Here is a 27,013-nt window from a genome sequence, read left to right on the forward strand (position 1 = left end):
CATCCTGTGAAGCCCTTCAAGAAGTCTCAACAACGTGATAAAGTGTTAATTGAACTGTAAGGATTATTATTTCTTAAGCATGAAAGAAACTAACCAACTTCCTGTGCATATTTGCATTATCACTAGCCATTTGATGAGTTATGTCATAATATGAAAGTACTGAACAGTTATCATGCTGTTATACAATAACAGCTTGCACTTATATACCGCCCTCCTCCACAGGGTAGCGTCTCAAGAGTGCTTAACAGTGGCGGAGTCTGACAGCGAGCCGGGTGGGGGGGGGGGGGTGGGTGGCTGTAAGCATGGTTGAAGAGGAAGGTTTTCAGGCGGGACTTGAAAAAGAAGGGGCAAGGCAGTGGGATTGAATGAGAGTGTTCCAGAGTTTCGGGGCTTAGTGGCTGAAAGCGCGACCTCCGATGGTGGGCGGAGGGTGCGAGGGACGAACAGGAGGCCAGTGCCAGTCAAGCAGAGGCGACAGGTGGTGGATTGGGGAGTGAAGAGGTCGGAGAGGTAGGGAGGTGCCAGAGAGTGAAGGGATTTGAACTTGAAGGCTGGTTGGGATTTATAGACCCCCCACCTATCACATTATAACAGGGGTCTATTATATGTATGGTTTCCGTTTATCTGGTGTGGAGTGTACACTCTCCCCAAAGGGATGCTCTTTGCTTATCCATTTCCAGAGAATGTAAAGTGCAGGTTGACATAATTCTCAATTATACCCATCATTAATTTCCCTAGATATCAATCAATGTATATTCTGTAAAAGTACCAATTGGTACCATATTCGCTTCTGGAATAAAAACCGCAAAGTAAGACAATACCAATCTCCATCAATATATTTTATGAATTATATGGTAATGTTATTTAAAGCCAACACAATATTTTTACAGATTTAATCCATACATATGATACCTTTTACCATAAACAGCCCGGTAATTGTTCACAAGAGAAACCACCTGCATGACAATAGTGTAGATAAGAGCACTGCAGCTCTAGAACCAAAATTGGGCTAGTTAAGACTATCCTATTCTTGTTTCTTTTAAAATCAAATATTCTTTATGTGAATAGGCCATTTGAGATCTAAAGACGATTCAATTCACATTGATGAGGACCACACCATATCATGACTAATGAAAAAACAAATTTATAATGTGAAAAGCTATAATCAACCTGGAAAAAAAAAGGTACAGTTACACTTTTTACATAGGTATCAAAACAATAATGGTGAAACATCTCTAATTATGCTGATTAGTGCATTTGATTTGGAGAATGATTGAAAAATTCAATTACTCATCACTCTCAGTACTTGCTTTTATACAAGTTGAAATTGTTGCTAGATTGCATTTGATACAATATGCTAAAAGATTAGAAGCATACACAGAAATAGACATAGGTCATAACAGCTATAGGTTATTTTACATATTAAAAACAAATTGTGGACATCATCAATTCAGCAATGTGTGAAACAAGATTTTCTCCAGCTCAGTATTTTAAATATAGCAATCAAGTGCTCATTACATTTACAACATAGATTCATCTTTTTTACGTTTCATCACTGAGGGTTATTCAATTTACTCTGTACCTTATATACTCCGTACTTAAGTTACATTTTGCAACAAAGTGGAATATATAATTCTGGTGATCTGTAGAACAGCAACGTGCAATGTGTACTGTACTATAACTGCTCCAAAGCCTTTATAGAAGCCAAATATTCCTTCTTCACGTTTGATTATGTTAATGCAGTCTCTCATTCCCTCATACTGAGTGTTAATTGGAAGTACTTCAAACCCAAGGTCTGTGTTGTCAATTATGGTACGAGTTCCTTGAATGTGAAGACGGTGAAGCACGGTTTCCAGTGGGTAAACTAAAACATCTGCAAAGAGGTTTGCAACAAAACTAGCTATAAGTTCTGGGAAATAAGCATCCAGCACAGTTTGCACAGAACTAGAACCCTCAGCGGGGTCATGAAGTGGCGATTTTCTCCGTAGAATAAACAAAACAATCTTCTGGATGACAGCACTGATGACATAATGAAGTATTCCGTGTAAGACAGTAGGAAAGACCAAGACTCCAAGAGGAAGCAGACGTTTGCTGTGAGGCACACCCATTCCCAAAACTTTGCAAATACCTTCCTTTACACAATCTAGTATCCCTGGATTATCTCTTATGATTTCACTCTGAAAATAGAAACAATAATTAAGTCAGTGATTTATTACTATTAGTACATAAGGAATCACAATCTACTGCAATTGAATTACACTTTAGCACAGCTGTTTGAAGTTTAAAAAGCACTTCTACAATAATCAGAAAATGAACTAAAAGGTGATTAAAACATTTTGTGATTTTCTCAGTGTCTTGTTTGGCAAAACATTTATACAGAACTAAGTAGAAGAAATAATCAATAACACACTCTACCATGTTATCTGCATTTCAACAGATATCTTTGTTGCTCACTGCAGAAGATTGTACAATATTGTTAAAATACAATTTTGCTCAATATATTGCTCATGTATATGTAACTTCTGCTGAGCCAGGCAAACATTTGATAATATAAACTAATTCCATTGTATTTTTTATTCAGTTCTTGTAGCAATAGCTTTTAAACGTTCATATGCAGTTTTTGTAGCAAAGGATTTAAGAGTGTGGGCATCATAATCATTGAAGTGTTATTTTGCAAATCAGAAGCTGACCGCTGGAAAATTTACTCAGTATGTAATGCAGCAATTATTCCTACTTCATATGATCCATTAGAAATAGGTAGTAAATTCGGCAGATATGTAAAATCTTACCTGCACAGTCTCGATTAAGCTAGCCGAGTAAAAGGGCATTGCCACAGCGCAGGTCAATCTGAAGAAAACAATGAGAACCTTTTTAAAAAATACATATTTTCTTACAATATTAATGCAGCCAAATCAGTGGTGAGATGAGCTAATCTTTAATTAATGAATATATCAAGAAAAAGGGATACAACAGGTCATTTTACTTATGCACTGCAACCAGTCGAAGCTTTTAATTTTAGTTTCCCTTAACCTCTGTAACTGACAGTCTTAATCAACTATTTTTAAATAACATGGTACAAGTTTGATTAAAGGAAGAAATAGAGTTTGTTCAAAATTAGCAAGATTAATGGGCACAATGAACAACAAATCATACATATTTATATAACATTATAAATGCTAATTCACTATTTAGATGCTTTAAGAATGGTTTTAACAATGTAACTGATAAACACAACTATTCCAACAGAAAACAGTTTCCTCAAAGCAATGTACCGAGAGTGGATTTTTAAAAACACCAAAGTTGGATGTTTGATACTTTCAGTAACTATATGCATAAACAGTCTACAAACAGCTGTACAATGGACAAATGCTAAGCTCGCCAACAGTCAGCAAAAGGAATTCGCTGAGAATTTGAGAATAGTGACCGATTGTCAGGAACTTGACAAGGAAACATAACCTATTCAAGATACCTTACCCTTTTAGTACAACATGTCCAAGGATCTGCTTTGGACTCCATTTGTGGGAAACCTCCCTATAAACGAAAACAAAATTTCAGTTTCCTCAGAAAATTATGCATAAATTATATCAAAATTTAAGATGAACAATATGCAGAAGTAGCCTGTCATGTAGATAGTATTAAGTAGCACATTGCACAAGTCCTAGGCACTCCTACAAAAGATCAAATCAAACCAAACTCTTGTTCCAGTATATATTATAAATGTATACACACACATACACAGAGACAGAAATAGATATATAATATACATTTTATCATTTTATACTTTTTGTTCTGAATTCTAAAAGCTAAATCCTATATATGAAATAAATTGTCTGGGTTGACTAATAGAGGACTTAAAATGGAATTAAGACAAGAGGCATTTAAAAGGGAATTAGATAGGCACGTGTGGAAAAGGGTTATTAGAAGGCAAGGGAAGGAGCAGAAAATTGGGATTAAGGTACATAAATGGTTTTGCTGGAGGAGCAAACACTGACGCTAATATAAGTATTGGACAGCCTGCAATGTTGCAAAATTCTCTGACTTAAGCAAAGTACATAATATGAAAACAATATGAATTCAATTATGCAAATCAAAACTAAGCTGGTAACATATTGAAACCCAAGTAGATTCTCTGTGCCAGAAAGCAATATAATTTCTTGGTCAAACATTGATTGAAATCATAATTTCAATATTTTGCATTAATATACACACTGCTTTAATACTAATCAATTAGTAACGAATGTGAAGCGTTATTCAAAACATACTATGCAATGTATGGACTCTTACAGCATTTACTGCTAATATGGAGGTCTATTTATCATTTATTAAATATATTTTTGTTATGATTTTTTGTTGCTAACATTTATGCAATGTAATTTTATGGACCAGTATAAATCTTGAATATTATTTAAAAAACAATAGTGTCTAGAAAAATGGAAATATGTAAAAATGTGATCTACCTGGGAAGTGGTGTGAATTCGCTGATAATGCCTTCGGTACCCAGGGCTATTCCTTGCACAATAAATGTGCTTCCCATTCCTTTCCAAAGGCCTTTAGGACCCTAATGAACATAAAATAGGAAAGCATTGATCCTATTGTTAAAATACAGTAAAACTTGCATAAGTTCTTTTTTCTAAATCGTATAATCACCCTGTCATACACGCACCTGAGTTCCGTTCAGTTACCTATCAAAACGACATAGATTTCTTTGCACTAGTTGTATTAATCATCGCGCAACTCGTAATACAGATCCCCTACATTAGTCACTCTTACCGGCTGCTTTGAATCGCAATAAATTAATTTCTTGACCCGTTGACGTATGCATGCGAATGTCTGTATTGAATCGCGGAAAAAGCAGTGACAGACTGCTACGTACACTACTTAGCCGGCTGCATTGAATTACACATGCACAGTGCAGATTATTGATTAAATCTAATTTTATACAATTTGCCTGCAATTTGGACTTCGGATTCAATGTTATGGTCCCGACTGATATGACTTGTGAATTTTACTATATACACAACTGGAAACAACAAGAATTTTACATTTATATAGTGTATTTCACATTGGGATTACGTCTCAAAGCATTTCGGACCTCACTGGGAGTATGACCTGGGGTGGGGGGTAGCTGAGGAAATGCTGTTGGGTGATGCTGTTCCAGACATGGTAGAACGGTTGAGTTCACTGAGCAGAGGATGTAGCTGTGTTGGTAAGGTTGCAAAAGGTCTCAGAGGTAGGGTGAGCAATGCCATGGAGGAATTTAAATAATAAGCAAGGAACAAGCATTTAAAGTCTCCCAAAATACAAGCTGATGAATGGTACAAATCATTTAAAGATTAGGGAAACTACAATTATAGGCCAGTTAGCTCAACATCTGTAGGGCTAAGCTTTTTGTTGTTATAATACGAGACAAAATTATGATTTTGTGGAGTCCTGTAGCTCAGTGGTTAGAGCACTTACTTTGCAAGCGAGAGACCTGAGTTCAATTCCAGGCAGAGGGCAAAACCTTGGGCAAGTTTCCTTACTCCACACAGAGCCTAATAATAATCCCTCCAAAAGCCAAAACAATAATAAATTGGTCATTTTCAATCTACGACTGTTTGTGGGACATTGCTGTGTGCAATTGGCTGCCGCATTCGCCCACAAATACACAGTCAATTCAGTTTACAGTGTGTTCTGTGAAGCGCTTTGGGTCGTCCTCCCGACGTGAAAAGCGCTATATCAAATGCAAGGATTATTATTATTTAGAGGCATGGGTTTCTTAAAAGCCAGCGTAGATTTGTAAAAGCAAATTAAGTTTGGTTAATTTAATAAATTATGGNAAAAATATATTGATAAAGCGGTAAATGCTATTTATATGGATTTTCTTAACATGGCTGAAAAAAATGCAGGATGGTATTAAAGGGAATGTTGGCAGCATGGATACAAAGTTGTTCATTTATGGCCCACAGTATCAAAATTTGCAGATGACACACAATGGGAAGAAGGGTTAACTGTGAAGACTTTAGGAAGGCTGAAATATTGGGCAGATAGATGGCATGCAAAATTAATGCAGGTACAAGTGTGCGGTGATGTATTTTGGGAAAGAGAATAAGGAGAACAACAACACCAAGATTCCATTTATAGAGCGCCTTTCACGTCGGGAGGACGTCCCAAGGCGGGTCAGGATCCGAGCAAGGGGGGAAATGGTCAGGGTGAGGGAAGGGAGGGAGCGAGGAGGGGGGAAATGGTCAGGGGAGGGAAGGGAGGGGGCGAGGAGGGGGGAAATGGTCAGGGTGAGGGGAGGGAAGGGAGGGGGGGGGGTAGAGTTGAGAGGGGAGCTGAAGGCTCGGTCAAAGAGAAAGGTCTTGAGACCGGCCTTGAAGGAGGAAAGGGAGGAGGCGGCGAAGGCACTGGGGGATAGAGTTCCAGAGCCTGGGGGCTGAGAGGCTGAAGGCCCGGCCACCGATGGTAGGGCGGTTGGGGCGGGGGATGTGGAGCAGACCAGAGCCAGAGGAACGGAGGGTACAGGCAGGTAGGTAGGGGGATAGTAGGTTGGAGAGGTAGGAGGGAGCAAGGCCGTGAATGGCCTTGTAGGTGAGGATGAGGATCTTGAATTCGAGAAGAAACGTTAAACTTTGAAAAGGACTGGAAGAACAGTGACACTGAAGAATTAACATACACAAAGCTTTAAAAGTGGGAGGGCAAGTTGACAAAGCTGTGTAACAAATAAGCTAATGGAACCTTAGATTTTATAAATAGTGGTATAAAATACAACAGCAAACAAGTGTTGCTAAACCTGTAAGAATCAATGTATAGGCCACAGTTTGAGTATTGTGCCCGGTTCTTAGTGTCCCACTCTGGGAAGAATGTCAAAACCATGGAGAGAGTATTGAGGATATGCACAAGGATTATAAAAGGGATGAGAGGCTCTCCTTATCAAAACAATGGGAGTTAAAAGAGCTTTGTTTCCTAGATAGTGGGTTATCAGGACTTGGATGTCCTCCAGAATGAAGCACAGTTTCTAACAGTTTTAAAAGTGAATTAACAACAATAAATTGCACTTATATAGCACCCTGCATATAGGGTAGGGTCTCAGAGCGCTTAACAGTGGCGGAGCCTGACTCCAAGCCAGGGGGAGATGACCATATACAGGAACGAAGAGGAAGGTTTTCAGGCGGGACTTGAAAAAGGGGAGAGGGAGCAAGGCGGAGGGATTGAGAGAGAGTGTTCCAGAGTTTCAGGTCGGAGTGACTGAAAGCACGACCTCTGCTGGTGGGGGGTAAGGTGCGAGACGAGGAACAAAATCAAAGAAATATTTGACACATCTAAAAATACAAAACAGTATAGGGGAAAAGGCCAGGGGGTGAGAGTAAATGGATAGTTTTTCCAGTCAGTTTGGTATCTGAGAAGTACTAAAACCCAACAGCATGCTAAAGAATCGCCAAACTAAATTACTGAGAGTTCTGTTTTTTGTTTATCTGTGGCACTGTCCCCGCAAAGGAACCCACCCTGCTTAGCTAATCGTGGAGACTTTAGGCGCAGTTTGGCAAGAACCCAGGGTTGTAGTCCCCTGAGTGTATATTCGGGTTCTGCTGAAATTTAGCCAGCTAAAACTGCACAGCTTCTATTCTAATCTTTCTCAGGTATGTCCAGGTAGGGCCATCCTATGCATTAGGGCTTTGGCATGCAGAGTTATCTGAAGCTGATTGGAAAGAATACCAGCCTCAGGTGATATTGCTGGAGTTCATGCAAATATTATAAATTTAAAAATTCCAACATTTCTTACAATTTTTGATTATCTTTAACACACCAATAATCTTCTTAAAAACAAAGTTTTGGTCTTTGCTGTCAATTTAGTTACTAAAATAATTTTTTTTCTTTTAATTTTCTTCAATTGAATCGTTTAAGCTAGGACTGTGACAATTTATTGCTTTAAAAAGGCAGGCATCATATGACTGACTCCCTCAAAGCTTCTGAAAACAGCACGGTCAGAACCGACAGGGTAAAGCAATACTCAAATTATAGCGCAGTGTATTAAATGAGGCAGAATTTCAGAAATATTTGAAATGAGGCCGTTTTTCTTGCCAATTAATAAAAGAAATTCTGGCAATGGAAAAGGAAAAGGAACAGAGTTCAAATTGTGGGGTTGGTAGGATCAGATTAACAACAATAACTACATTACATTTGTAAGGTGCCTTTCATGTTGATTAAAAAACTGACAAGGATAATACTCCTGGTCACACATTGAAAGAAATAGCTCTAAATGGTAGCATGTGGATATGGTACGGACTACAGCAGTTTTCTGCATACATGAAGGAGAAAATAGAAAGGAATAGGAGAGGGGCAATAGCCTGTTTCTGTGCCATTTCATCCCATGTAAGTTGTGGACCATATTCCACTTTACAGTTAATCGCTGGCAATTTTCTGGTTATATCAAGACTCTCAAGGTATAAATATCAGTGTTGTGGAATGAAACTTCATCAGCTATTCTTCTTGCCTCTCTAAAGTCCTTGTTCAACAAAAAGTTTTGTATCTGTAGAGAAGCAAGACAGTGTGCCTCACAAGGAGAGTTGCTCAACAGATCAGCACTGAAAAGCCTAACTGAATTTCACTTCCTCTCTAGGGTCCTGAAGCAAATTTTCTATTGATGCCCTGGATGAGATCAGATAACTCAGTACAGAACAACGAAACTCAGAATGTTCAACAAACCTTTGAAGTTCAGTTATTCATTGCACAAGTTTGTTTAACCACCAGAACTGTGGAATTTTCTTCTAGCCAGTATAAGACACACACATATGTGGATATTTTGACAAAATATATTCAAAGCCAAACATTTCTGAAACAATGTGTCTGATGCCAGACATCTCTGGCAATGCCAGACATCTCCTTTGTCAGCACTTAACGTTAAGTCAGCATACATTCACCAACAAACAGCAGAACATACTGCATATCTCAATGTTTTGGGGCGGAAAAGAGGGATGTAAAGATAATTAAATCAACTTACACCAACATTTTCAACTAACATATGACAACTTTAAAGACCCTACCTGTGTTTTGCTGAAGTGATACATAATGTTAACAACAGTGAAAGGAGTAAGATGATAATTCTTTGCATGAAAATTGACCTGAAAACAGAAAAATAAAAGAATGTTAGTAGCTAGTGTCTTTTATGCCTGTCCAACTCACAATAATGTAGCAGGTTTGGACGAAAAGGAAAATAAAGGTGGCTCGCGATGTAACAAAAAGATCAAAGTGGGGAAGTCAGTCTTCAACATGTGCACACTTCTCAAACTCCTAACCTGACTCAGATTATGGGAATGGTTCTTTATATTTTCTGACTCCTTGATGAAGCATACAAAATTAGTCCTCTCACTGGATCATATAGCCTAAATCAGCCATTTTAACATCTTGGGGTAAAAAAGTCAATATCCGGGTTATGAGATCACCACCAACATCTCCAGGTCTGGGAAACGCCATATTCCCAAACCTCTGCCAATGTTAGTTTATTAGCTGAGTGCTAGAAGATGTCACCATGGACTGATTCTAATTTTTTTCCTATGTTTTGCCAATTCTTTTCAGACCTAGAATCTAGAGGAAAAGGACCAAAAAGGATTTCAAACGTAAAATAGTGCCAACACAATAAATCAAATTTTAAAACAAATAATTTCAAGTGGATACAACAACAACAAGATTCCACTTATAGAACGCCTTTCATGTCGGGAGGGCATCCCAAGGCGCTGGACAATTGGGTCGGGACCCGAGCAGAGGGGAAATGGTCAGGGTGAGGGGAGGGAAGGGAGGGAGCGAGGAGTGGGTAGAGAGTTGAGAGAGGAGCTGAAGGCACGGTCAAAGAGAAAGGTCTTGAGACCGGCCTTGAAGGAGGAAAGGGAGGAGGCGGCGAAGGCACTGGGGGATGGAGTTCCAGAGCCTGGGGGCTGAGAGGCTGAAGTCCCGGCCACCGATGGTAGGGCGGTTGGGGCGGGGGATGTGGAGCAGACCGGAACCAGAGGAACGGAGGGTACGGGCAGGTAGGTAGGGGGATAGTAGGTCGGAGAGGTAGGAGGGAGCAAGGCCGTGAATGGCCTTGTAGGTGAGGATGAGGATCTTGAATTCGATCCTCTGGGGGATGGGAAGCCAGTGGAGGCGAGCGAGGGTGGGAGTGATGTGGTCGCGAAGCTAGCTATTCAATAGCTAGCTGTGAATAGCTATTCAAAGAGATGTTGGAGGCGAATTCATGATCCATTTGAATCAGTAAGCCAATTTCCTGCACTGAACATGTACAACATTTATTCTCATGGTTTCTGACCAAATCCCTTGTGGGAAATAAAACACTGCATTAATCACAGGGTAACCTTTAAAAAATAAATCTACAATCTAAATTAAATTTTTCATGTTTGACCAGTGGAATCCAAAGGTGACTCATTCATCCAATGTCCATGCAACATGAATCATTTTATAACTTTTTTTACAAGATTACCGTCAACTCTCTTACAACATTTACTTCTGGTAAATATATTTTAAGCTTTTTTAAAAAAAGTTATTGCTGAATATTTCCTACTTAGAATACATTAGAATATACAGCAGAGGCAGACCATTCGGTCCAATTGGTCTGTGCTCCACATGAGCCTCAACTAAGCCTCCCAGCATAACCTTCTATTCCTTTCTCCCTCATGTGCCTATCTAGCTTTCCCTTAAATACATCTATGCTATTCACCTCAAATAATCCCTATAGTAGCAAATTCCATATTCTCACCACTCTCTGTGTAAAGACAATTCTTCTGACTTCCCTATTTGATCTATTTTATATTTAAAATCGGACCCTATCGGAGTCCTGTAGCTCAGTGGTTAGAGCACTCGCTTTGCAAGCGGGAGACCTGAGTTCAATTCCAGGCAGGGCGAAACCTTGGGCAAATTTCCTTACTCCACACACCTAATAATAATCCCTCCAAAACCAAAACAATAATAAATTGGTCATTTTCAATCTACGACTGTTTGTGGGACATTGCTGTGTGCAATTGGCTGCCGCGTTCGCCCACAAATATACAGTCAATTCACTTTACAGTGTGTTCTGTGAAGCGCTTTGGGACGTCCTCCCGACGTGAAAAGCGCTATATCAAATGCAAAGATTATTATTATTATATTATTATTTATGGCCCCTGGTTTTGGTCTCCCCCACAAGTGGAAACATCTTCTCTATGTCTACCCTATCAAAACCTTTCATCATTTTAAAGACCTCTATAAGGACACCCTTTACCCTTCTTTTTTCAAGAGTCCAAGCATGTTCAGCCTTTCATGATAGGTATAACCTCACAGTTCCGGGATCATCCTTGTAATTCTCCTTTGCACCTTTTCCAGTGCCTCTACATCCTTGTAAGACTATTAATCATGCTTACTTTAATATTCCAAACAAATCATTTATCTCTTAAGGACATATTTGCAAGCTTTTTCTGAATTCTTTCAATATGTTTAGGCTGGCAAAACTGCATACAATGTTCTAAATATGGGTTTACATATTCTGGTTTACAGATTATCCTTTACTGCATATGTCAGTGTATCCAATAATATACAGCATTAACACTGTTCTTCTCGATCTCCTCACAACATAACAGTGATTCTATGTATAAAAGTTGTGTCTTCTCTCCACCCCCACGCACACATACACACTTACCTGGCATTGCCGACGGAAAACAATACAGGGATGAGCCAGTACGTTCTCTGTGAAAATACTTAAAAAAGGAAAATTACATTTAAAATAAAGTAGTGTAGAATGTCAACATCAACAACTTACATTTATATAACGCCTTTCACATCAGGAGGATATCTCAAAAGCGGTGAGAAGGCACTGATGGGAGCTGTGGAGAAGATCTTGTTGATATTGAACTGAAAAAACTTAATCGAGCTCATTCAGGTCTTAATGACAACTGGTCAAAACAACACTGGTCCTAGAACTAAGGGAAGAGGCAGAGAGATAGAGTAGGATGTCATCCTAGTATATGTGTTAATGGACTCCATCCCTGCGAATTACATCACCAAGCGAGAGCATATAGATGGTGAAAAGGAAAAGAACAAAGATAGAGCCCTGAGAACAACTGCAAATTACTGTGAGTGGCAGGAAGAAACGCCCTTGGAAGAGACCAAGGGAAACAACATCAGTCATTGGACCTAGAAGCACGATTTGAATAATTGAATAAGATAACCAGCCTGGTTACCTTTGCCCTCAGCCAGCCACATCGTGGTTCTTTTAACTGTTGTAGCCTTGCCTTTTGTGAGGTTCTGCTTGATTGTTAAAGTCTTGAGTGATTCAGGTTGTTAAAATGAGCAAAATGAACAATAAGTTTTTGTTATAGTCATTTTGTTATATGCCTATACCAGTGGTAGCCAATCTTTAGGTTTGGTCAACAAAATAAATTTCCTTGATTGAATATTTCTTGATTGATGGCATGAATCAAGAAATATTCAATCAAGAAAAAACTGAAAACACACCACCGATCAAACACAAGTTTATCTAAACTCGTGCAAATGTTCAGGCGGACGTTTTGATGGCGCCTTGGGTCCCTCCAGCCCGCAGACCACAGGTTGCCAAACATATTCTGTAATTAACTTAAATTAGTTTTAATAAATAAATTGATAGCTGTGGGGGACAAGGCTGCTCTGTCACACTGACAACTAATCACTCTACACAAGCGCAGTGTTTATTGGTGCAGGTTCTCCTGGACAGAGAACCCATAGTGGATCCGCAGGACTCATGCCTTCATAGTCACTCTGAATAGTCACTGAACTCTTTTCCTTTGAAGTGCCGATACATCAGGAGTTTACTGTACTTCTACTTTTTTGCACAAAAGACTGGTCATTTGCCATGTCGATCAAGTGATGAACAGTAACTCTTTAGTAAAATAATCCTTGGATTTAGTCATCTATTCATTTGAAATCACACACTACTTTTAAGATTATGATTCTTCAAAACAAGCTTTAGATTATGTGAGTATAAACCTTTAAAAACATAAGAGGCACTGTACCTTGCAAGACCAATACCAAAACCAGCAAACCTATTTATTTGATCTGCAAAGAAACAAAAAACAAGAGAAAATATTAACATACTACAATTTACATCGAATTACATAGAATATACTGCAAAGAAACAGGCCATTTGGGCCAACTGGTCTATGCCAGCGTTTATGCTCCACATGAGCCTCCTCCTGCCCTTCCTCAACTAAGCCTATCAGCATAACCTTCTATTCACACTAGTGTGGATGCACACTCCACCTCACCAAGCCATTCAGGGATCTAGGCGTCTTGTTCGCCCTCAACTGTCCTTTCTCTCCCACATTTTTGCCATGACCCACTCTGCCTTCCCCCAACTCCACAACATTGCCTGACTCCGCCACTGCCTCATCCCTCAGGCTGCCGAAACCCTCATACATGCCTTAATCACAACCAAGCTCGACTATGCCAACGCCCTACTTGTAGGCCTTCCCAACTCTTTCCTCTATAAGCTGCAGATCATCCAGAACTCTGTAGTTTGTGCCCTCTCCCGCACCAGGCTCCATGACCCCATCACACCCACCACTGCCCGGGTTCACTGGTTCCCCTACCTCCACATCCTTCAGAGGATCGAGTTCAAAATTCTCGTCCTCACCTTCAAGCCCTCCATGGCTTTGCCCCCCCACCTCTCCGACATGCTAATCCCTTATCAACGTGTCCGCTCCCTCTGCTCAGCAGGCTCCAGCCTGATCCGTGTCCCCCATTTAGCCCGCCCCACCATTGGTGGTCAGGCCTTCAGCCTCGCTGCCCAACCCTCTGGATCTTCATCCCACATTCCCTTCACCTCGCTTCCTCCCTTGCCTCCTTCAAGACACACTTCAAGACCCTCCTCTTCGACTGTGCCTTTAGCTACCCTCCTACCCTCTCTACCCTCCACCCTTCTTGCCCTCCACCATCCCTGATCCCAGCTCCCATCCCCGCTCGAGTCCTAATTCCTGACTATTCAGCTCCTTGGGAGGTCCTCCCGACGTGAAAGGCAATTTACAAATGTAATTTTGTATTTTTGTATTCCTTTCTCCCTCATGTACTTCTCTATCTTCCCCTTAACTGCATCTATGCTATTTGCCTCAACTACACTTAAATTTCTTTAGCTAAGTGCATATTTTAACAATTTTGGTAGTGCTCAACTCATAACAGTAACCTTTATTGGGGGCAAGGAGGAGCAACTTTTTTGAAGTTAAAATGGCAACTTTATTCAAGCATAAAGGTAAAGGAAGATAAGATGAAAACCCACCCAGTGATCTGGGCCAATATAAAAGTGCAGCTGCAATTTTTCTGCAGAATCCGCTACAACCAGTGCCCTCCACTACAAAAACCACGAAAAATTTCTGGCGCCCAGGCCTCTCCATATTGCTGCCAGCTATTTACCTGGCGTTACTGTGGGCAGAGTGGCTACGGATCCGCGTGTGCAGTGCGGCATAAGAGGTAAATGGGCTTCACTACATTCACTACTGAAATTGTCTGTGTCTCTCTCTCTATGTGTTTGTTAGTGTGTGTCTCTGCTCATTATGGGCGATTTTCAACCTTCATTTCAACTCCTCCTGCCCCACTTCCTCTGATTTCACTGCACTCCTCTCCACCCTAAATCTCACCCTCCATATAAACTCCCCGTCCCACAACCGTGACCATCCCCTAGATCTCATTATCATCCATGGCTTAGATATCAGAGAAGGCCACCCCTAGACCACTTCCTCGTCTCCCTCTCCTCTCACATCTCTCTTCCCTCCATCAAGACCTCCACCATCTTTTTCCACCCATGAAAAGGCTCCCCCACCCAGCCCAAGACCCTCACAAATGCTCTTGCATCCTCAGACCTCCTCTCCCTCTGGCCTTCCACCCACTCGAGCGCAGCCAGCAGAAAACCAGCCTCACAGTTCACCACCAGCTGTGGCTCAAGCACCTTCACATCTACCACCGCTCTCTCTCGCAAGCAAAAACTACGTAAGCTATACTACTCAGATCATTCTGGAGGCCAAAATTAACTCAAAATCCTATTCTCCACCATCTCCTCCGTGCGTCCCGACCCCTCAATCATTACACCAAACACCAAGCATGAAGAGATCATGTAGAAAACATCCAACTGGTAGCCTCATCCTCCTGCCCCATGTCCTCATATCACTCCCCCCATTCCATCTCCTTCACCCACCAAACCCCCAACCCCAGTTCCTACTACGGCCCCCAACCTACATTCCTTTGCCCCCAGCTCTCCTTCCTCCCTCTCATCCTCCATTACCCTGATGAAACCCACCATCTGCTGCCTCGAACCCCTCCCCACCCAGCTGCTGATCACCCAGCTCCCCTTCCTCTGCCCACATCTTTAATCAGTCCCTCTCCTCAGGATCAGTCCCATTCCCCCTCAAAATCTCCATCATCACTCCCCTCCTTNAAAAACCTACCCTCAACCTCTTCAACCTTGGGCACTACTGCCCTATCTCAAACCTGTCCTTCCTGGCCAAAGCTTTGCAATGAGTTGTTGCCAACCAAATTTGCGCACACCTCTTCCTCCACATTCTATTCAAACCCCTCCAGTCCAGTTTCTGCTCTGCCCCAGTAGTCAACGTTCGTGAAAGTCACAATGTCTTCTCTATCTGTGACCAGGGCTCCCTGTGCCTCCTCGTCCTCCTGGACCTCTCCACCACGTTCGACAGTTGATCACATCATCCTCCTCCACTGCCTCTCCTCCATCATCCACCTCAGTTGTACTACACTCGCTTGATTCGATTCCTACCTTACAAACTGCCAGCTCTACATTCACGCAAATGGTTTCTCTTACCGCCCCGCCCGGTCACCTGCAGGGTACCCCAAGGCTCCGTCCTTGGCCCCCTCCCTTCTCTTCCTCAGCTATATGCTCCCTCTCAGTGATGTCAACCGCAGACACGGGGTTAACTTCCACATGTATGCAGATAACATTCTACTGCTCCTCCTCCTCCAGCTGAGACCCTCAGTCCCCTGATGTTCTGTCAGCTTGTCTGACAGACATCAAGGCCTGGATGAGCGCAAATTTCTGCAGTTAAAAGCCATACTCTTTGGCTCCCGTCAACATATTTTGCCCTACGATTCCGATCTCCTCAACCTACCCTATCTGTCCTTAAAACTCTGAACACGTGTGCAAATTAGGTGTAAGGTTCGATCCCCAGTTATCCTTCCTCTCACACATCCGGTCCCTGACTGTCAAGACTGAGATAGATATATTTCTTATTGCAAAAGGGATTAAGGGATATGGGGATAAGGCAGGGTCAGGTTATTAGCTGGAGTTAGATTAGAAGATCAGCCATGATTGAATGGCGGGGCAGGCTCGAAGGGCCGAATGGCCTACCCCTGCTCGTACATGTTATGCTCTGACCAGTACAGCTTTCCTCCACCTCTGCCACATTGCCCATCTCCGACAATACGTCACTCCACAAGCTGCCGAAACGCTTGTCCATGCCTTCTTCAACTCTCGGCTGAACTACTCTCACGCCCTCCTCGCCTGTCTCCCCTCCTCCACTACTCACAAAATTCAACTCATCCAATACTCCGCCGCCCACATTCTCACTTGCGCTAAACTCTGCACCCCAATTACCCCAGTCCTTGCCAAACTCCACTGCCACCATATCACAGAGTGGATCAACTTCAGCATCCTTACTCAAGTTTTAAATCCCTCCACGCCTTGGCACCCCTCTATCTCTCCAACCTCCTCTCTCCTCATAGCACTACCCGCGGCCTCCTCGTCTCTCGAATATCCTCCACTCCACCATCGGCGGCCATGCCTTCAGCTACTGCACCCCAAACCTATGGAACTTCCTCCCTCAATCCCTTTGCGTTGCCCCCTTTTTCCCCATTTACAGGTTGCGCCTGAAGAGCTTGCCTATGGTCACCTTCCCCCCACCCAGCCTCGGCATTGGGCTCCATCACTGATTAGTGCTCTGGGACGCCACCCGGCGTGGATGGCACTATATAAATACAAGTTGTTGTTGTTTCTGCGTGCGGCTCTCTCCCCTGTATGCGTTTGTGAGTGTCTCTATGTGAGTGCGTCTTTGTGTCTTTCCCCTGTCTGGGTGTGTTTCTTTGTGTATGAGAGCGTGTGTCTTTTTCTCTCTCTCTCTGAGAACATGTGTCTCTGTGTCTGTGAGTGGAGTTTCTCTCTCTGGGTCTCTGTCTCTGTGTGCGCTGCAGGGCCCTGAGAGGCAGGAGATGGTGAGCTCCTGTAGACCGACTGGTCCTGAGTATCTGTATTGTGGCAGATCTCCAGGCCCTTTGGGACTGAGTTGGTGTTCTCCCGGCCGCAAACAGGCCACCCACTTTTTGTTAAAGAAATTCATTTTTAAAATTGCAACAGTCTAATATTTGTTATATGTGTCCTGTTTAGTTTTTAATCAATAAAGTGAAAAAATGTAGGTTGGCAGTAAAATGTACCTCAATAAACTCCCTGCAAATTTCCACAAAATGTCAAATTTCACAGCAATTACCCACAAATTGTTGGCAAATATTGCCACACTTTTCTATTGACCCAGCCAATGACAATGGTATGAAGTTAATTTATAATTAACTTCATGCTCTGCTGAATGTGCCATTTTCAGAAAAAAGTCAAATGTTACTAGTTAGACACTCATACTGTCAACATAATGTTTTACAATAACAACAACAAAATTACATTTGTATAGCGCCTTTCACGTCGGGAGGACATCCCAAGGCGCTGGACAAGCAGGGTTTCTGAGCTGGGGTTAGGATCAGGGAGGGTGGAGTGGGGGGGAAGCAGGGTGATCGAAAGCACGGTCAAAGAGAAGGGTCTTAAAGGAGGAAAGGAATGGGGTGAGCCGGAGGGACTGTGGGATGGAGTTCCAGAGGGTGGGAGTAGAACGGCAGAAGACCTGCACCCAATGGTGGGGTGAGCGAGGCAGGGGACGTGAAGCAGGCCGGAGCCCGCTGAGCGGAGGGAATGAGCAGGATGGTAGGGGGTTCAGGAGGTCACAGAGGTTGGGGGAGCAAGGCCATGGAGAGCTTTGAAAGTGAGGACCAGGATCTTGAACTGTATCCTCTGTGTGATGGGAAACCAGTGGAGTCGGGCGAGGATGGGGCTGATAGGCTCACGGGAGAGGACACGAGCTGCAGAGTTCTGGATGATCTGAAGCCTATGGAGGCAGGAGTTGGAGAGGCCAACAAGCAGAGAGTTTGCATAGTCAAGCCTCGATGTAATGAAAGCATGTATGAGGTTTTCGGTGGCCTGCGGTGTGAGACAGTGGTGGAGCCGGGCGATTTTGCGGAGATGGAGGAAGGCAGAGCGGGTCATGGCGCAAATGTGGGAAAGAAAGAATAGCTGAGAGTCAAAGAAGAGCCAGGTTTCCGGACTGGCTTAATAAAGTAGAGTGTGCAGCAAATGGATGGTGATGCTGTCAGTGCCTGAGGTGTGGAGCCAATCAGGAGAGCCTCGATCTTGTTGACATCAACTGAAGAAAGTTAACTCTCATTCAGGACTTGATGTCTGACAGACATTCTGTCAGGACAGCAGTGGTCCTGGAGTCCAGGCTGGAGGCAGAGAGGTACAGTTGGGTGTCATCCGCATACACATGGAAGTTGATCCCATGTCTGCGGATGATGTCACCACGAGGGAGCATATAGATATTAAAGAGGAGGGGACCACGGACAGAGCCCTGAGGAACACCGCACGAGAGGATGTGGGGACTAGAGGAGAAACCGTTTGTGGAGATGAAGTGGAGGCGGTGTGACAGGTATGATCTGAACCAGTCAAGGACAGAGCCGGGAAGGTTGAGATAAGAGGAGAGGCGGTGGATGAGGATAGAGTGGTCGACGGTGTCGAAGACAGCAAAAAGGTAAGGAGGACAAGGAGGCAGAGGACGCCCTGGTCGCAGATGGACAGAATGTCATTTGTCACTTTGACCAGGGCTGTTTCTGTGCTGTTAGTGGCACGGAAACCCAATTGGAGGGGTTTGTGAAGGGAGTGGCGGGAGAGGAAGGAACAAAGCTGGGAAGCAACAACATGTTCCAGGGCCTTGGAGAGGAAAGGGAGGTTGGAGATGTGGCAGTAGTTTGGGAGTAGAGATGGGTCCAGGGAGGGTTTTTTTAAGGATAGGAGCGATAACGGCAGTTTTTAGTGGGGTCGGAGCAGTACCAGTGGACAGGCTTATGATGTCTGTGAGTAAAGGGGCAAGGAGTTGGAGCTAGGAGGTGGAGCTTTACTTAATGAATGGTTTCCCATAAATTTGAGTCACGATGACTACACACATTTCATAGTTCTATGCATGTGATCTGATTAATGCAGGCAGTTACTGTAGTTAACAGTAATAAAACAAAGAATACTGTAACAGCTGTATTCTGCAAAAGCAGGCTAAAAATAGCTAACATGCGAAGAAAGCAGATGTAAACACTTCTCTTCCAGAACAAACCTGGCAGTTTTTCCTCTCGTGCATTCATATTATACAGTGCAGTGTACATGTAACAGTTTATTGTGAACATGCAGTTGCATGTTTTTGAAGTAAACAACAAAAAGTTATTTTACTTAGACTTTTCGTAAATGAAAAAGCAAAGTATATATGTTTATTTTATTGCTGTCTGACCCACAAGGGAGCCCCTTGCAATGCTCAAAGAGTCTCCGGCTTCAGCTACACATAACCTGGGCCAATACAAAAGTGTGTGTGCAACTTTTCTGCAGAATCCGCTACAAACACCCACTCCACTCCCTCCGCTACAAATCCCCTCCGCTACAACATTACATTTATAGAGCGCCTTTCACGTCGGGAGGACGTCCCAAGGCGCTGAACAGTCAGGTGTCGGGGCCCGAGCATGGGGTAGGGGCGGTGTAGGGGCGAGGGAAGGCAGAGAGGTGGGAGGGAAACCAAGGGCACAGTCAACGAGAAGGGTCTTGAGACCGGCCTTGAAGGAGTCAAGGGAGGAAGCGAGGAGAAGGGACCGTGGGACGAGTTCCAGAGTGTGGGGGCAGAGAGGCTGAAAGCCCGGCCACCGATGGTAGGGCGGGTCGGGCGGGAGACATGGAGCAGGCTGGAGCCCGATGAACGGAGGGAGAGGACAGGTTGGTAGGGGGTCAGCAGGTCAGAGAGGTAGGAGGGGGCAAGGCCATGGATGGCCTTAAAGGTGAGGACGAGGATCTTGAACTCGATCCTCGGGGGGATGGGGAGCCAGTGCAGTCGGGCGAGGGTGGGAGTGATGGGGTCACGGAGCCTGGTGTGTGAGAGTCTGGCAATTTTGCGGAGGTGGTGGTAGGCAGTGCCAGTTTTGGCGCGGATATGGGGGAGAAAGGACAGATCAGGGTCAAACAAGATACCCAGGTTCCTGACTGGCTTAGTGAGGTTGAGTGTGCAGCCGTGGAGGCTGATGCTGCCAGCACCTGGGGTACAGAGGCACTGGCGCGAGCCAATCAGGAGGGCCTCGATCTTGCTGATGTTGACTTGGAGAAAGTTGGCCCTCGTCCAGGACTTGCTGTCGGACAGGCACTTGGTCAGGACGCCAGTAAGTACAGTGTGCTTGGCCCTAGGCCGAGACCGGCCTTGAAGGAGGCAAGGGAGGAAGCGAGGCGAGTGGCTCTAGACACATATGCACGATGAGGCTCGTGCGGGAGATGGGCTTCGCTCACCCTGAGACCCCACTGTTGAGACTCTCTGTGCGTCTCTCTCTCTCCTGTATGTGGGGTGTCTGTGTTGTCAGTCTCTGTGAGTGTGTCTTCCTCCTGTTTGTATGTGTGTTTGTTTGTGTGTGCCTCGCTCAGTGTCTGTGAGTGTGTCTCTCTCTTTGGGTCTCTGTGCCTGTATGCAGTGGCAGCCCCGAGAGGCAGGAGGCAGTGACCTCCTGGAGCCCCGCAGTCAGGACACCGGTAGCTTGGCGAGTAATGCTGGTGTCTGGTGGATATCCAGGCCTTCAAATGTAGTGCAGGGTGGAAACGGACCATTCGATGCTTTGGACCTGCGCATTAATAATTTGTTTTTGCAACAATCTAATAGGTTGTATTTCTTCATGTTCAATTTTTATCAATAAAGTGAACAATAATCCTCCGGATTAATTGGTCATTCACTTCATGGCTGTTTGTGAAACTTGCTGGTATAAACAACTTCAGCACTTGATTAAAAAGTGTCATTACAGTTGACAGATCAATTTCAAGAAACTCACACTTGGTGCACTGGCATCTCCCTACTTTCCAACTTCACACCCCACTCCTCTACCAACCCCCTTCGCTAACCTGAGTCCAGACTCCTGCATGTCCCTCACCCCTCCATCATCAGCAACTATGCCTTCAGCCACTTACACCCTGAGACTCTGAAATTGTCTGCCTCAAACCCTCTGCTTGCCCCCTCCTTGTCCATAATCAGATCACCTAAAGATCTTCCTCTTCAATGATGCCTATGGTCATATTCCTCTCTCTTGTTTGGCATCAAGGTCCACCACTGTTGAGCACTCCCGAGACACTATCCCACATGAAGAGGCTGTACAATTCCAAGTTGTTAACAGTGCTATAAAAATGCAAATTCATTCTTGCTTCTATTCCAACCCCCATTGCCAATGTTCACCTCACTCCAGAATTCTTCTCTGTCCCTGACAATCCTGTCCCTTTCTCTCCTTTATCCCATCTCACACAATGATAGTATTTTTTAACTTTCCAAGGAATCAAGAAACACATTTTTTAAGGTTGTAATTATTCGCAATTGAGGCTTTCACATGGATTAGTAATAATCTTTCATAAAAATAAGATTGTGAACAGTCACAACAACATCAACAAAATTACATTTATAAAGTGCCTTTCACGTCGGGAGGACATCCCAAGTCGCTGAACAGTCGGGGATCAGGACCCAAACGTGGGGTGACAGAGTTGGGATGAGGGAGGGCAGATAGACTGAAGGCCTGGTCGAAAAGGAGGGTATTGAGTCATGCCTTCAAAGATGCAAGGGAGGGAGCAAGGCAAAGGAATTGAGGGATGGAGTTTCAAAGGGTGAGAGCAGAAATGCTGAAAGCCCAGCCGCCAATGGCAGGGTGGGAGTCGTGAAGCAGGCCGGAACCTGCTGAACGGAGGGAGCGGACAGGGGCTCAGCAGGTCAGAGAGGTAGGAGGGGGAAAGCCAAAGAGGGCTTGAAAGTGAGGACAAGGATTTTGAATTGTATCCTTGGTGTAATGGGAAGCCAGTGGAGCCGGGTGCGGGTAGAGATGATTGCGTCACGGAGCCTAGTGCGGAAGAGGATACGAGCTGCAGAGTTCTGGATGATGGAGTCCTGTAGCTCAGTGGTTAGAGCACTTGCTTTGCAAGTGAGACACCTGGCTTCAATTCCAGGCAGGGCGAAACCTTGGGCAAGTTTCCTGAAAAGCGCTATATCAAATGCAAGGATTATTATTATTATTATCTGCAGCTTGTGGAGGGAAGAACTGGGGAGACAAGAAGGGAGTTTCTGGAGTCGAGCCTTGAGGTGACGAATGCATGTGTATGACGGTTTTGGCGGCCTGAGGGGTGAGGCAGTGGCGGAGTCAGGTAATGTTGCGGAGATGGGGGAAGGCGGGAGAAGGTGGGGTTATGGTACTGATATGGGGGAGGAAGGACAGTTGAGGGTCGAACAAGATGCTCAGGTTCCTAACTAGCTTGGTGTGGTGTGGTGGAGTGTGCATCCGTGGATGCAGGCCCTGGCGTGAGCCAATCAGGAGTGTCTTGCTGACACTCAGCTGTAGAAAGTTATCTCTCATCCAGGACTTGACGTCTGATAGACAGTCTGTCAGGACATCAGCTGTCCAGGAATCGAGGGTGGAGGCAGAGAGATAAGAGTTGGGTATCCTCCCCGTACATTTGGAAGTTGCCCCCATGTCTGCGGATGACTTCACCAAGGAGAAGCATGTAGAGGTTGAAGAGGAGGGGACCGAGGACAGAATCCTGAGGAACACTGCACAATACTGTGTGGGGGCTGGAGGAGAAACCGTTGACAGAGACAAATTGGAGACAGTGTAAGAGGTAAGACCTGAACCATTCAAGAACAAATCCTTGAAGGTTGAGGCGAGAGGAGAGGCGGTGGAGGAGGATGGAGTGGTCCACGGTATCAAAGGCAGCAGAGAGGTCGAGGAGGACGAGGGAGCCCCGGTCACAGATGGAGAGAATGTCATTTGTGACCTTGACCAGAGCAGTTTCCGTGCTGTAGGCAGCACAGAAATCTGATTGCAGGGGCTCATAAAGGGAGCGGTAGGAGAGGAAGGAATGAAGTTGGGAAGCAACAACTCTTTCAAGGACCTTGGAAAGAAAAAGGAGGTTGGAGATGGGCCGGTAGTTGGAAAGCAGGGATGGGTCCAGGGAAGAATTTTTCAGAATGGGGGTGATTATAGCTGTTTTTAGTGAGGTCGGAACAGTGCCAGATGATAGGGAGAGATTGATGGTGTCGGAGAGTAGATGGACAAGGAGCTGGAGCTGGGAGGTAAGGAGAGAGGTGGGGATGGAGTCGAGGGAGCGGGTGTTGTATTTCATGCTGGATATGGTGGTGTTGAGAGAGGAGGGGGAGACAGATTTGAAAATGTGGAGGGAGGGATGGGTCGTGGTCAGAGTGAGAGGGGGGAGATGAGGAGGGTGTATCGGTTGGGAGAGCGGAGGCAGCTGAACGGATCCCCTCGATTTTGGACTCAAGAAAATCCAGTGTCTCCTCAGTCAGAGCTTGAGAAGAGAATGGAATGGGCGAGGTGTGGGAGGGTGGATAGAGGAGCCGGTTGGAGGTGGAGAATAGGAACCTGGGGTTGTCCTTTACTTCCAAGATTATCTTGAAGTAGAAGGACCATTTAGGAAGAACTAAAGGTAAGACATTAAAAGCTGAATCAGGGCCATGCTATTGTTGTATGTGTCTGCTATTTTTAAGTGAGTCCTTCCCAAAAAAAGTAATAAAATTGGTCACTTCAATCCACGATTGTTTGTGGGACACTGCTGCTGCGTTTCACCCACAAATATACAGTCAATTCACTTTACAGTACATTCAGTGAAGTGCTTGAGATGACAAGAAGACATGAAAAGTGCTATATCAAATGCAAGGATTATTGTTACAAAAAGAAAACCACTGTAATTAGCCTTTGATCTGTAATCAAGATACTTGCCAGCAATAATCTCATCTATATAGATTCATAGAATGTTACGGCACAGAAGGAGGCCGTTCGGCCCATCGAGTCTGTGCCGGCTCTTTGACAGAGCAAGTCACTTTCACTAACCCCAATCACCAGCTTTCTCCCCATAACCCTCCAAACCCGTCTTCCCCAGACACCTGGGGAATGACATGATATGAATGACATTCTGAAGAAATACTAAAATAAGTTTGCCATCAACTGAGTCTACAATGAAGTTAGGATCAAATGTTAGCAAACAGATTAACCACACTTAACCTCAAGTATCTGCATGTTTAAAATATATAACAGACCTCACCTCAAATGATCTTCTGCTTTTAAATATTTTTACTTTGAAGAACAAATATTACATTTGACCGCTTTTCAATTACTTCAATGCAGGTCACATATAAACTTTCTCTATGCCTGACCACCTCCCTATATCAGTGATCTCCTACCTCACTCTTCTACTTGGCCCCTCTGCTTGCTAAGCTGAGGCCCACTGCATATCCACCACCTCGCCATCAGTAGCCAGCAACTTTAGAAACTACCCACCCAACCTCCAGATCATATACATCTCCTTCGCCACGAATATTCACCACTAGTCCTTAAATCCTGCCTAAAAATCTACGTCCGACTAAATTGATGGTCACCTCCCCTTTTACCCTCCTCTCTTCTCAGCAACTGGCATCATCACTGTGAAGTGCTCTGAGAGGTTCAATGTGAAAGCTGCCATGATCTGCCATGCAGGAAGCCAAACCTGCAGTCCAATGACCTGCAACTGAAACTGGGGAACAATTTTTTTCATGGACCAATTATACTTTATTTTAATGCACATAAAACATCACATTATAAAGGGGTGGAGTTACCCTGTATAAAATCTTTCATTTACATCGAAACTTTCACTTTCTATGTATGTCTCAAAGCAATTTACAAAATATAATTGATTACAACAGCAGGAGTGATTAGAAATTAAAATGAATAGGCAAATCTTTGAATGCCTTTCCACTGTTTACTCTCCACCCCCCCTTGACTTCCACCCTTCTCTAATAATAATAATATAATAATCCTTGCATTTGATGCAAGGATTATTATATTATGTTTTGTCAAAACAAAGCAGGGGCAGGATTGATGTTTGGGGTTCAAGATTTGATGTTTGTTGCTAATTAAAACTTTTATTCCACAGAAATAAGTGGGGGAGAGGAAGAAACAGAAGGTCTCATTAGTTTCATATAGTAGCTTATCATGTCATCAAAACATGTCTAAGCATTTCACTGTAAAGTGAAGTAACCATGTATTTTGCAGACAGTAATTTCCCCACAAAACAACCAGGAAGTGAATAATAATTTTATCTACCAGACCTGGAGTGCCAGACCTGGAGTGCTCAGTTTAACAAAATGCAAAATACTACAGATGCTGGAAACCTGATACAAAAACATAAGTAGTTGGAAACACTCAGCAAGTCAGGCAGCATCTATGGAGTAGGGAAATTGAGTCACCGTTTCAGGTCCACGACCCTTCGTCAGCACTGGGGCACGTTGGGAGGGAGAGGGTTTTAACAGAGAGTGGGGCAGGCAGTCTGGTCTCCCTGTTTTGTTGCAATCCCCCCCCAACTTTGTTTTGCATCACTAACACCCATTTAACCCATCATTCCCTGTCCTCTACCCCATTTTCTCCTGTGTCTCCCCTGCCCCGCCTCCTCCCCCCCCCCCCCCTCCGTGAGCCTCTCCCTCCCAACATGGCCCAGTTCTGAGGGAAGGACCGTGGACCCGAAACGTTGACTCACACTTTCGCTTCTCCAACAGATGACCGCCTGCCTGACCTGCTGAGCGCTCCCGGCGACTGCTGTGGTTTTGTTTCCTCAGTTTAACATCTCATCCACAGGACGGCATCGCCGACATCGCAGCCCTCCCTCAGCACTGCACTGCACTGCACTGGCGCGTCAGTCTCGCCGACACATCCAGACGTGGGAGCCGGATCCCACTGCCCTCCGGCTCAAGAGGCAAGAGCCCTCCCAGCCAAGCCAGGCGGACACATGCCCGTAATAATAATAATAATCCTTGCATTATTATTATTATTATTATTATTCCTGTACTGCATAGTTTTAAAAAAAAACAGCTGCGCGCAGCCACTGCAAAAGTCAAACGCGAGCCCCGGGGATTTGTGTGGGCGGACTCCTCCCCATTTCAGGGTCAGGGCCTGATCAAGGCCCTCCAGCCGCTTTATCGACTCACAACCGAAAGGCCGGGCTGACGAACCCCTCGTGCTTCCCCCCCCCAAATACTCGCCGGTAGATCCTGTCGCCTTCTCGGGAAGGGCAGCGCCCGCCGCCCCTTCCGCCGCAGTATCTGTCGCCGCCGCCCCTGCACTGTAGGGCGGTCTCTCCCCCCAGGGCCCAGCCGCCTGTCCCCGGAACCGGCCCTCGGTTATCCAGTCGTCCGTGCAGTAGTCCGATGACCTTGCGGACGGCGGCGCGGGGGCCTGGCGCTGATAGCCGTCCGACGATGCATCCCCGTAGTCCCGGGAGCTCAGGCCGCCGGCGAAGGCGTGCGGGCGCCGCGAATGCATCCGACAAACGAGTCCGTCCAAAGGCAAACGTCACCAACCGACACCGCGCGAGCGCCACCAACGGTCATCAACCGACACCGCGTGAGCGCACCTGACGTCAGCGCTTCCGAGCGCGGACCCCTCCTTTCTGCGACGCAGCTGACGCAACAGTTGCCTCTCTGTGTCGTCACTACCAGAAGCCGCGCTCCACCGCGCAAAGCCCCTGTGGGCCAGTGGGGGCGGTGCTGGTGGAGCAGCACTCAGGGGCTGTTTGGAGATGACCTGGCACCAAGGTGACATGCCTGGCAATGAGTGTAGGGCTTGAGACAGCCCTCCGTGACCGTCTCTAGTCTGGTTCCTGAGCCAAGCGGGTCCGCAGTATTCCAGG

General features: G+C 44.8%; 1 protein-coding gene across 1 annotated transcript; it reads right to left on the minus strand.

The window, feature by feature from the left end:
- Positions 1–824: 824 nt before the first annotated feature.
- slc25a46 (solute carrier family 25 member 46) lies at positions 825–26,718 on the minus strand. The gene is made up of 8 exons (XM_007893159.2): positions 26,367–26,718; positions 12,996–13,038; positions 11,648–11,705; positions 9,027–9,104; positions 4,458–4,558; positions 3,475–3,531; positions 2,790–2,847; positions 825–2,177 (listed from the first exon to the last, which is right to left on the minus strand). The coding sequence occupies exons 1-8, from the start codon at positions 26,644–26,646 to the stop codon at positions 1,599–1,601; spliced, it is 1,254 nt and encodes a 417-aa protein (XP_007891350.2). The 5' UTR covers positions 26,647–26,718; the 3' UTR covers positions 825–1,598.
- Positions 26,719–27,013: the final 295 nt, after the last annotated feature.

The sequence above is a fragment of the Callorhinchus milii genome, unplaced genomic scaffold (genome assembly GCF_018977255.1).
Source record: "Callorhinchus milii isolate IMCB2004 unplaced genomic scaffold, IMCB_Cmil_1.0 Scaffold1, whole genome shotgun sequence".
In the NCBI taxonomy this organism is placed as follows: Eukaryota; Metazoa; Chordata; class Chondrichthyes; order Chimaeriformes; family Callorhinchidae; genus Callorhinchus; species Callorhinchus milii.

What these genes read in the sequence shown, in the direction of transcription:
- slc25a46 (XM_007893159.2), bottom strand. Translation starts at nt 26,646, where the DNA reads ATGCATTCGCGGCGCCCGCACGCCTTCGCCGGCGGCCTGAGCTCCCGG. An exon ending in ATCACTTCAGCAAAACACAG is followed by an intron (nt 4,559 to 9,026) that starts GTAGGGTCTTTA and finishes TATGTTCATTAG; the next exon opens with GGTCCTAAAGGCCTTTGGAA. An exon ending in GGACATGTTGTACTAAAAGG is followed by an intron (nt 2,848 to 3,474) that starts GTAAGGTATCTT and finishes TGTTTTCTTCAG; the next exon opens with ATTGACCTGCGCTGTGGCAA.